At 37.6% G+C, this 12,479-nt stretch overlaps 1 protein-coding gene across 11 annotated transcripts in view; it reads left to right on the top strand.

Moving 5' to 3' along the window:
• The window catches only part of PRRC1 (proline rich coiled-coil 1), a 31,152-nt gene extending 28,036 nt beyond the window's left edge, over window positions 1-3,116 (top strand). For all 11 annotated transcript variants that reach the window (XM_084304629.1, XM_084304621.1, XM_084304628.1 and 8 more), the window contains one exon: window positions 1,563-3,116. In XM_084304629.1, the coding sequence (XP_084160755.1) occupies window positions 1,563-1,772 (210 nt within the window). In that variant the 3' untranslated portion in view covers window positions 1,773-3,116. The remainder of the gene's footprint in view (window positions 1-1,562) is intronic.
• The last annotated feature ends 9,363 nt before the right edge of the window (window positions 3,117-12,479 follow it).

Raw genomic sequence — 12,479 nt, 5'->3', positions numbered from 1 at the left:
ATTAAAATCTAGATTACAGAGTGGAGGAGAAAAAAAAGAAGCAGTAATCATATAGTGGTATTTCAGACAGAAAACAGAAGAAATGTGCATTGGATGATAGATCTTATTTGTTACTCACAGTACAAAAGGTGTAAAAATACATGAAAAGCAATTAAATTGCTAGCTGTGTGTTTTGTTGTTTTTGTAATAGAAATAGTGATAAAAGTATCTGCATAGAATGAAACTTTTTAGAATTAGAACATAATTCTTACTGTCTTTACCAATGGCATAAACTTTTCTGAGCACATAATTAGGGACTCATGGCTGTTTATAACTCTTAAATATTGCTTGATTTGAGAAAGTGAAAGGTGAATTTGAGATCTTGTTACAAGAAGCTTCTGTTCAGAGGCCAGATGTCGTCTTTTTTTTTGTCAAACCAGAAACTGCAAGAACAGGGGAAAATACTAGACTTTTATTTTTTTTATATTTTATTTGGTGTTAACTGATATTTAGCACCAAAAATTCTAAATTTGTCTATGAAGTTATGTGCAATTGTGGATCATAATGGAGATACCATAACAGATATTCAGTCCCTACTGTCTGCTAAATTATTTTCTTACTGCCAATATGTTTGGATTAATAAGAAGTGTTGAATTTGCTTTTTCCTTACAAAGGAATTCTGCCTCTTCTGTACCTCTGGAGAGCATCAAGTTATTTCCATATTGGAGCAGATTGTATATTCTAACAAATTTGTATGTGGGATTGGACTAGATGATTCTTCAAGGTCCTTTCCAATCCCTAACATCCTGTAATTCTGTGATACATACTGTTACTTTACAAGACAGCGGTTGTAGGAAGGCAGAAACACACTGCTGAGCTTTGGTCTGCTGCACATGCAGTGGAAAAAGACTGACTCAGTTATGTGTCAAAACAAAAACTGTATGAAGAATTTGGCCCATTGTGCAATGTTATGAAGAAATAAGTAATACTAAGAACAGCCTTTCTTAGGCTGAAAGTCTTCTTCGTTGTATGTGAGAGTGGCCAGAGGTGGTTATCTGGGGTGAGAACGAAAACAGATAAATGCAGTGGTACTTACACTGCAATTTACCATCTGCATCCAGTCTTGGGGAATTACAGTGTATGCACACTGTGATCTCATGCAAATAGCTCAGTCTTCCTTTTCTGCCAAGCTGTTTTCTTGTTACTTGTCTGCTCCAAAAGGACATTTTAACCATTAAAAAAAAAATCTGTGGAGAGTAAGAATTTACTGTATGAATACGTATTGTTACTGATTCCATCTGTTGGCTACTTCAAAAGAGAAAACTATTTCATACTAATAGCAGAATGTCTTTATGCCCTCAAATATGTTTCATATTTAAATTGTTCAGATGTCACTTGGATCATGATAGACACAAATTTAAAAAGTGTAATTGGCTTGCAAAATTGCAGGGCAGTCTGAGATTTGGATTCTGATATTCTTTTATTTGCCATGTAGTCCCATTGTAAGAAAGTTTACTGCTAGTCTTGGTGAAGACTACTCTTTTCATGCTCATTCAGTAATCACTTCTCAAAACATTACACAGGCTAAGAGTCTCACTCCTCAGGACTACAATCTGAGATGGTCAGGCCTGTTGGTGACAGTGGGCGAAGTGCTTGAGAAGAACATACTGAATGTCAACAGGACTGATTGGCACATGGTATTCACTGGCATGTCCCGTCGACAGATGATCTACAGTGCAGCCAAGGCTCTGGCAGGAATGTACAAACAACATCTACCACCCAGGACCGTTTGAAAGAAGGCTGATCCATGACACTAAGGAATACTGGCTTTGTTTCTGGAATAGTGAAAACTATGTATTCTAATTCTCAGTGGGGATACAGCACAGATTTCTAATCTACCTGTAAACTGTATTTTACTTTTTAAGATGTGGAGGTAGTTTCCAATAGTGGAAATGAGCAATTCCAATTTTCAATAACCATGTGATTTCCAATATAATTCACAAAAGAGGAAATCAGAACAAACAGATATATTTATAAGTAAGACAAATAACATCACAGTTTATAAGTTGGAATGTGCTATTACTTGACACCTTAATAGGCATTTCTGAAATGTTTAATATTTCAGTTACTCAATATACTTTTTTAAAGATGGGGATCATTGTTTAGCTACTTATATTAATAATATAAACATGTTGACAGCATAATATGTATGTTAAATGTGCATTTCAATCTAGAGAGACGACTTCTGAATTAGATGTTATCTTGGGGCCTGTGCTTAAGTGGTATTTCACACATCAGAGGTTTGGTGTATGTAAGTTCTCAGGACTGATGCTGAGTAGTTTTTTTTAACATGTAACAGTGGACTGCTGAAGAACAGCACAAACCCATGCCCAGTTAGTTCGAGTCTGGGCTAAATAATTCTTGAAATCTCATTTTCCAAGCTGCATCTTTTTCTATGTATAGCTTCTCTGTAGCAGAGATGAAATCATCTCCAGATAAAACACACAGCATAGTTCAAGTTGCTTCAGTGGCTTTTAGATCAGGTAGCACATACACATGAAATTATCTCAGCATTGCATTTCAACATCATTTACTACAGTATTTCCAAACCACACATTTTATATGGAATTAGTATAATTTCTTCTATCAAGTTATGGTTGTCAGCAATTGGATGTGGAAAATAGTGAGATGTGTATCACTTGCTTTGCTATCCTGTATTTTCTAAACATTTATTAGTCCTAAATGCCTTCTTGATGTCATGGGCTCACTGTTTCTCATATAAGTTTTTGGTCTTCTCTGATTTTTTTTCATGGCTTCACTTCTTCTATCTATGCTCACACAATCGTAAATCTTTATGCAGAAATATGGAAGTAATTGTGAAGAGAATATTTTGGTAATAATACTTTTTTTTAAGAACAAAGAATAAACAATTACTTTTTGTTTGCCTTAAACGGTTTTGCAGCTTGTATTCTTTTGCTTTTACCTTTCCTGATGCTTTCAAAGGACATATTTATATACAATACTGTTAAGCCACTTCATATTTGTACCCAGTGAAAGCCTGTCTATTTCCAAGTAATATATTTTGCCTTAATTGGCTTACTCTGTAAATTAGTTGAATAAATGTTTTTTCCTAGAGAGTTGTACCTATTATAAAGGTTTACTTGTTTTTAATGTAGCTGATGAACACCTTAATGGGGAAAAAAAACAAGCCCATATCTGACTGTTGAGGTCATGAAGTTTTTTACTGGGGGAACTTAGTATCAAAAGTTAAAAGGGTGATACTGGGACTTCTGTTTGTCATCAAGAGTGAAATGAAGTTCTTATAATCTAATGGGAAGCTGTAAGTGACCCACATTATTTGAACATTCACACGTCTATGGGGCTGGATGGGATTCATCCAAGGGTACTGAAAGGAACTGGCAGAAGAGCTAGCCAAACCACCTTCAATAAACTACCACCAGTCCTGACTAACTGGAGAGGTCCCAGTTCAGTGAATGGGACTCCAGTCAACAAAGGCAGGAAGGAGGATTCAGGGAGTTTCTAGGAATGTCATTCTGACCACAATGCCAAGGAAGACTATGGGCAGGTGTATCCTGAATGATCACCACACAGCACATTCAGGACAATCAAATAATCAGATGAAGCCAGTATGGGTTTATGAAAGGCACATCCTGCCTGACCAACCTGATCTCCTTGTATGACAAGATGATGCATTCAGTGGGCAAGGGAAAAGGCTATGGTTGTCTGCCTGGGTTTTAGTAAAATGCTGGGCACTGTTTCCTATAGTATTCCCCTGGGAAAGTGGCTGCTCATGGCTTGGACAGGTGTATGGTTCTCTGGGTGAGGAACTGGACAGATTGCATGGCTCTAAGCTGTAGTCAATGGAGTTCTATTCAGCTGGCAGCTGGTCACCCATGGCATTCCCTGCGGCTCAGTATTGAGGCCAGTTTTGTTTAACATTTTTATCAATTATCTGGATGAGGGGATTGAGCACATCCTAAGTAAGTTCATGGACAGTACCAAGTTAGGCAAGACTGTTGATCTGCTTGAGGGTAGGGAGATTTTGCAGGGGGATCTGGATGGGATAGTTCAATGGGCTGAGGCCAGTTGCATGACATTCAATGTGGCTAACTCCTCGGTCCTGCACCTGGGTCATAGCAACCTCACACAGCGCTATAGGCCTGGGGAAGGGATGCTGGAAATTTACCGAGCAGAAAAGGGTCTGGAGGTGCTTGTTGACAGCCAGACGAATGTCAACCAACAGGGTGCTGAGGTGGCCAAGAAGGCCAAAGGAATCCTGGCCTGCATCAGAAATAGTGTGGCCAGCAGGACTAGGAAAAAAATTACCCCCTTGTATTCAGCAGTGCTAAGATCACACCTCAAATCTTTTGTTCAGTCTTGGGCCCCTCACCACAAGGATATTGAGTTAATTAAGCATGAGCAGAGAAGAGCAATGAAGCTGGTGAAGGGACTAGAACACAAGACAGAAGACTGAGGGAGCTGCAGCTGTTTAGTTTGGCGAAAAGGAGGCTGAGGGAGGACCTCATTGCTCTCTACAACTACCTGAAAGTAGTTTGTTGGAAGATGAGTATCAGTCTCTTTTCCCAGGTGACAATTGGTAAGACCCAAGGAAAAGGACTCAAGTTGCTCCAGGGGAGGTTTAGATTGAATATGTGGAAGAATTTCTTCACTGGAAGGAGCTGCTAGATAAGTGGTGAATTTCCCATCCCTGGAGGCATTTAAGAGTCACGTTGTTATAGCATTAAGGGACAGGGTCTAGTGATGGGAGTAGGTCAGGCTGATGGTTGGATTTGATGATCTTGAAGGTGTGTTCCAAACTAGATGATTCTGTGAACTCATTATTCAGTGCAGGTATCTTTGCTCTTAATGTCTTTTCAGCTTGCAGTGTATAATATGTTAAATGCTGCCCTCTTATTCAGTGCAACAATATCATAGAATCATTTAGATTGAAAAAGACCTCTAAGATCATCAGGTCCAACCTTTAACCTGTCACTGCCAAGTCCACCATTAAACCATGTCACTAAGCACTACATTTACATATGTTTTGAAGATCTACAGGGTCGGAGCGGTGACTCAACTAGGCAGTCTGTTCCAATATGTAACAATCCTTTCAGTGAATAAATTTTTCCTAATATCCAACGTAAACCTCCCCTTCTGCAATTTAAAGCCATTTGCTGTTGTTTTATCAACTAGTATTTGGGAGAAGAGATCCATCCCCACCTCGCTATAGCCTCCTTTAGAGTGAGGCTGTAATTGTAGAGTGATGGTATCCTACATGATAAAAAGTAGAGAGGACGTGAAATTATCAGTGGGTTTATGTGTGCTGAATTTCTGTTTTGTTTTTGTTTTTTCTCTCTTGCATATTTAAGAAAATAACATCCTCACACAAAGAGCAAGAGTGCAGCTTCTTCCCTAAGAGGTCAGGGAAAGGAAAAATGTCTGCAGTATGTACTGGAAAGCTAAAAATAAACAAATAAAAAATTACTTCCTATTTGAGTGAAAACACTTTTCCAAGTCTGAGCTGCAGCTGACACGAAGGAATTTTGAAGCAAGTAAAAGATAACATTCAGCTTTTCACAGTCTGCTCAGATAGGATAGGATAGGATGGGATGGGATGGGATGGGATGGGATGGGATGGGATGGGATGGGATGGGAGAGAAAGCTCAATAGGTAGGATATTGACATACTGTGTTAAATCTACGCTGAAATCAACTTAGAGAAGCACATGTCAGAACACATTGAGACATGTAACGGCAATTCTCAGCTGCTTGTCACCACTGTGAATACAGAGCAGAAATAGTTGCTGCTGCTTTGTGAATGGGTGTCATAAGGAAATAAATAAAAAACAAACAAACAAACAAAAAAAAACAAACAAACAGGAAATTCCCCCATTTGAAGATGAAGAATGTCAATGATTGTTGCAAATGGTCTGGGGATACACCCAGAAGAAAGGGAAAAGAGCTATATAAGGAAATCAGAGTTGCTGTACATTATCTCCACATATGTTGGAACTGCTGTTCCAATGGTTTTGTTTACTATAGATTTTGTAGCAAGCCGTGTTGAAAACAATTTTTCCATGACCATGGACTTTTCCAGCATTATCATGATGTTTTGGAGATAACTTGCCTCAAAGAAGTTGTAATTGTCTCATCAGGAAATATATGTTGATAATCACACTGTAGAAAGAACATAACGTGGTATGACCTGCTGCTATTATAGCTCCTGCCTCACTGCAGTCAAAGTTATGGCAGTGTACCAAGCAGGTTGCAGAAGGTCAGGCTGTGAGAGATGGTCTGTGTCTTGTAGGTATGCTGAAGAGTAACAACGACTGCATGCTCTGCTATGACATTGGTGGCACTGGTTTTCACTGCACATCTTTATAATGATATTGTAATCTCCTTCACTATCAGCATGTGGTCAGTTCAGTCACTTGAGGCTAATTGTAGCACTGCTTCTCAGCACTGCATAGTAGCTTTTTCGTGACCCTGACAAAGACATCCTGATTAAAAGCCATTAGTGCCTCTATGCATGTCAAAATACATACTTATCTGCTATACCACATAAAAAAAAAAAAAAGCCAAATCTTTACAGCTTGAATTAAACTGAAGGACTGAAGTTCTACCTGGGGCAGAATTAAGGCTGAATCTTAAAAAAATTGAGGGACTATGCATTAGCTCTGCTATTTGCCTGATACCCGACCAAGCAGCAACACTTGCTGCTTTTGTGTAACCCTGTCAATGCTAAGTGTTTAAATATACTGCTTAGTAAAGTTAAGGTAGTGATTCATTTAAGTCACTTGTAGGTTGCATGGTGACAGCATTTTAATTGATGCTATGGAGAATACTAATTAGCAGACCTGTGATAAATTCAGGCTGAAATTGAGAGGATCTGTACATGTTAGTAAGAGATGGATCAGTCTTCAGGAAAAAATCAGTACAAGGATCTTCTCTACAGGAAGAATATGATATTTTTAACTTTTTTTTTTTTACTTTTTTTTTTTTTTTCTTACTTTTTCCTGAGGCTGAAAAATAGTTTTGTTTAAAATAGTTTTTTGTTTAAAAAATGAGATCTAGCTCCTGATGGCAAGTAGAAGGCTGAAATTCTTTATTATGTACGTGATGTCAGTACTAAGAGTTAGTGAAAGATTGTTTCTGTTTCTTCCTGCAAATGAAATTTTAGTACATAAGAGTGAAGTTTAATATATATATATATATATATATATATATATATGTAAAATCTGATTAGTATTCTTTAGGGAAAAAACAACAACAACAAAACAAAACCAAAACTGCTATGTCCACAGCCATCCTGTTAAAATACCACTGTGTGGTCACTTAGACACTTTCTGTATCACATTACTCCTACTGGCCATTCTTGAGCTTTTCCATTTGTAGCAGCTGTTTGGGGTGTTTGTTATTATCAACGGGTTTAGGAAAATAAATGTACTCTTCCTGTTTGGTCCAATTCCACTACAAGTAAACCTCACCAAAATAAATAAATAAATAAATCGATAAAATAATGTGGGCTGAGAGGTTGCCTGGAGCAGAATGGCAGAATGAATTAATTATATTAATTATGAAAGTCTGATGAGACTGTGTGACTGAAAATCTGGGAAGCCAAAGCTTGGAAATGAAACTTCTCAGAGTTCTGGTGCAAGCATTTAATTTGCCTTCCAGTCTGGGTCTGATCATCTAAGCAGACTGAGACAAGCTGAGTGTTTAGGAGAGAGTGAAATATTTTTACGTCTCTTATTTATCTCTTTTTCCTGATATACCTAGAGATTATGTTCCCATAATTAGAATATCCACTCTTTGCAGAAGCAGGACACCCCATCTATTTCGAAATGCCTGCAGCCTGCATAGCAGTTATCCAGCACAAGTCCAAGTGGAATAAGTGGAATGCTTTGTGAAAAGAAGCTGTGCACTTTTCTCAGTAGTGGAAAGTGTCACCCTCAAAAAGAGGAACCAGTGCCTACCTGGTTACAAAAGTGTGAAACAAAGAGCACATGGGAAAGCAGCAGAGATAGGTTTACCTGCGCTAAATTTATTCTAGTTAGTACAGATGACCACAGAAGGAAAAACAGGGAAACATACTTAGTCTCTGGATACTTTCAAGCTGGTTGTTATTCTGTGGTGAAGCTTTTGGCACTGCTTTTTTAAAACAGTTGTTAATTGTGTCAATGTACAGGTTGCAAAAGTGTGGCTGCTTATGCTCCCTTTCCACTCATACCTCATTAAGTTGACCTGCTAAGTAGGTCATGAATATACATGACTCAGGAGACTGCAAAAGTCAAAATGAGGTGTATGCTCCAAATGGGTGCTGGGATCAAATTCAGTCCAGTTGCAAATGATTTGATTTCACTGAAGTTATGCAGTGATGAGTAAGAGCAAATAATTACTACTTACTCATTTTAAGCGGAAAATAATCTATATTACATAATATTCCTAGCAGAATAAGCTCTCTTTACTCACAGTCAGCTGAAGTTACCTGGGGCTGCTCTCACACACTGTTTGGGCTTCAGCTAGACTGAGTTGAACAGTTACTGCTCTGGGCTCAACATCAGTCTTTTCATCACATTCGTCATTCAGAACTGCACCATTCTGTTAGAAATACCTTGGTTGTAGAACTCCCCACCCATCTGTTGAAACTACTCTGGGTAAATTTCATCCAGCTACCTTCTTCAAATTTACTCTAATTATCTCTGGAGAAGAGTAGGATATGTAGGGCCTGCAGAAACAGCAGATACAATTTATTTAGGTGGACGGTCAGTTTATCTGAAATGAGAAACAAACCACTTTTGAACCTATACACTTCCCAGGATGTTCTTCTTTAACAACAGGTTTTCAGAAATGCCTTCCAAATTCAATCTTCATTTTTAGACACCTGCTCAGCTTGGGCAAGTTAGAGAGCAATGGCAAAAGAGGGCAAAGAAAGGAATGAAGTCTGAAAGGATGTGATAGAAATCAGGATGTACCAGAGAAGTAAGAATGTTCAGTGAGGGATGCAGAATGGCTAAAACAAAGAAGGTAGAACAGCTTAATCATCTTTTAGATGTCTTTTAGATGATTTATTCAATGCATTGAATGCAGGAGGTAGTAGAGTGTAATTGAGGTAGCAGATGAGAATACAGTGTAAATCCAGAATCCCTCTAAAAATACCTTGGGTGTGTCTGCTATTGCTGAATTTGGCCAGCTTTAGAAGAACATGAATGCATCCATGCAAGTCTTGCACTAGAGAGCTTTAGCATAATTGTGATTGAGTATGTATGTTTAATGACATTGACAAGTTGCCTTTTAAGTTAATCCTTGCATACAGCATATGTTCTTTCAGTGAGTGATTTTCAAGTAGTAGGTTTCTGAAGAAATTGTACAACCTGTGAAAACTGGTATTTTAGTAAAAATCATTCAGCATATTTGTAAAAATAGTCGTCTTTTTTTTTTTTTTTTCCAAAATAACTTAAACTTTATATATGGAAAATAACAATATATCTCTGAACTGTCAAAGCTGGAAATCTATGGGTCTAGTTTACAATTACATTTAATATTTGACCAAGTGATTAAAAACAACAACAACAGCAACAAAAGCAACTTTCTTTTCTTCTTCCCCTTAACAGAGATTGGAACAAATAGAAAAATGAGAACATTCTGTAACCCATCAAAAGTTGTTAAAAGATTTGAAAACCAGAATAGCATAGCTTCAAACTTAGTTAATTTTCTGATGTGGATCTTAACAGCCACAATTAAGTCTGCCTGTAATCTATCAAAACCTCACATTTTGACATCATGAATCTTGGAGCCATTTGGCTTTGACTTTATGGCTCTGTTTCATCCATAGTTATACAATTAAGGAAAAAAACTATTCACGTAAAAGTAATGGTGTATAGAGCTGCAGTTCCTAAAAGGAAAAAGTGGCAGTTGTTTTGATTTATCATCTCATTGTGTAGAGTTCTGTCAAAGCTTTAGATATTCTAGCCAGTTGACTTTGTAAAGTAGCCAGACTATGACCTGGTAATTAAATTGTGAATACACAGTGCTCTAGACAAATGACAGGCCCAAAAACACTCAGCTGCTGCTTCTGAACTAATGCAGCCATTTTTAATACACTGGAATCAAAGTACATGTAGATTTAAAAAGATTACGGGCAATTTTAAATATTTCTTGTTGGAAAAGTGATTTCCAAGTATTTTTGCATTCTACAAGTATGAGTGAATGTATCCATGAACTTGTCTGTAAAACAGAGAAGTACCTCATATCATTAAGGGGAGAGCAGGCGAGTTAGTTTTCTAAGGTTAAGCTGGCTCTTTTCAGTGCAAAAAGAAATAGAATTCAGTTTGATGTCATAGTTTTTAATCACAAAAACATACATTCCGTAAAATATACACTGTGATGGGAGTGCAAGTGAATTATTTAATTTTAATTTTAAACCTAGTGCTAGTAATGATGAATTTAGACTGAAATTTATTTTAATCTATTTTTGGCAGATCAAAGAAAATAGCATGTATTTGATAAAGATCAAGCTTAAAATTAACTAGTGTAGAAGCTTGTTGTGAACTATGCATTGAGCCATGGAGTCAAATTTCTCCTTCAACTTTCTGTTGTATTCCATCACAGATTTTCTGAGGTTTAAGTTTTCACTGGAAAAAGCTTATTTCTATCTATATTTGCATGCTCTAAATCTTGTGCAGCTGAGTCAATTCTACCGTGATTTTTTAGGACCATTTCCTAATGGAAGAAAACACTTTTCTCATCTAAGAGGACACTGGAAGGAATTTATTTATTTTCAGCTCAGTAATAAAAACAAATAGATATTGCCTTATTTTTATAGTAAAATTGGATTTAATAAGTCTGCTGGTGAGAAAATTAATACATGTAAGATATAGGCTTAATTAAATCTACCAATGTGAGACAGTCTGTAAAGCACATCACTCAGCTGTAATGAGATGCACTCTAATAATTTATTTTTATTCTCAAGTATTAAGCAGAGAGCTGTTTGGTCTGCTTTTACAACAGACCATGCATTTAAAGTTGTTTCATGATTTAATTCTTACAATTACAGGAACAACTGTTGCAAACGAGGTGATTTTTACCACATGTTCTAGGGAAAGTGCAGGAAGTTGTATTTTGTGTAAAGAAATGTATTATGATTAGTCATGGGATTTTGAAGGGTAGTTATGCCATCCAAGAAGCAGTAAAAATAGATATACTGCAGAGTAACACGTTTAGAAAATCTGCTTATATAGGTCAAGCAGTTATCCCACAAATTCTACAGAAGGGATTCATCCCTGGGTATTCTAGGAGCTGGCTGACATCATCACAAGACCTCTCTCAGTTATTTTTCCATGGTCTTGGGAATCTGGAGAGGTCCCAATCAACTGGAAGACAGTAAATGTTTTTCCAGTTTTCAAGAAGGGTAAGAAAGAAGACACTGGTAATTAGAGGCCTGTCAGTCTCACTTCAGTTCCTCTTTTTATGGAGAAGTTTATTCTGAGAGTTACTGAAAGACAACGTAGTCATGGGTCACTGCCAATATGGGTCCATAAGGGGAAAGTCCTGTTTAAGGGGATTATTATTATTATTAAATTTCCTTTTATTACAAGGTTACCTGCTTGGTTGACCAGGGGAAGCCAACAGTCATACTCTTGGCTTTCAGCAAAGTTTTCGGTACTGTCTCTCACAGGACCATTCTGGACAAAATGCCCATCAGACAGCTAGCCAAGGACATAATACGGTGGGTGAACAATTGGCTGAATCTGCGTCAGGAGAGGTACAGATTTGATACTGGGCAAGTTTTCTTCACTGAGAGGATGGTTGCACTGAAAGAGTCTCCCCAAGGCAGTGGTCACAGCATTGAGCCTGTCAGAGATCAGTAAGCATTCGGACAACACTCTCAGACACACAGGCTGGTTTTTGGCTGGTGTGGAGCCAGGAGTTGGACTTGATGATCCTTGAGGGCCTCTTCCAACTCAGGAGATTCTATGATTCCATGATTGAAATGGGTCTCTCTCTGCCATGTAGATGCAGTCTTTGTATCTCCTGCAAACTACTTTGCAGAGTTTAGTTTCTTGGACATTCCATCTCCCTTCAACACACTAGTACCAGATATACAAAATCTGGTGATAAATTGCTAAGTCTAAGAAATTAAAATTGTTACTGAAGACAGGGTGTTGTGGTAGTGCTGTTCTGCTCTGAAAAGTTTAGATACCACAAATCCTGTGAATCTGTGAGGACGGGTTCTCTTACTATGAGTGACAAACAAATAAGCAAGCAAATAACTTTGAAAAACTTCATGTTTTCTGGATTCTTAACTACAAACAAGAAACAAAAGAAACATGACCTGTAGATGTCACATCTGACTTTGGGTGGATTTAGGAGTTTCTCATTATCTGTATAGGAATCTATCCATGATGAGAACTGTACTTTAGCCTTAGGAAGGTGAGGAAGACCTAAATGGTGATGAAGTATGTAGAATAAAGCTGAGAA

This window comes from Netta rufina, assembly GCF_964035555.1.
Source record: "Netta rufina genome assembly, chromosome: Z".
Classification (NCBI taxonomy): domain Eukaryota; kingdom Metazoa; phylum Chordata; class Aves; order Anseriformes; family Anatidae; genus Netta; species Netta rufina.
Note: the sequence above shows the minus strand (reverse complement) of the source record. Positions and strands in the feature narration are given on the sequence as shown.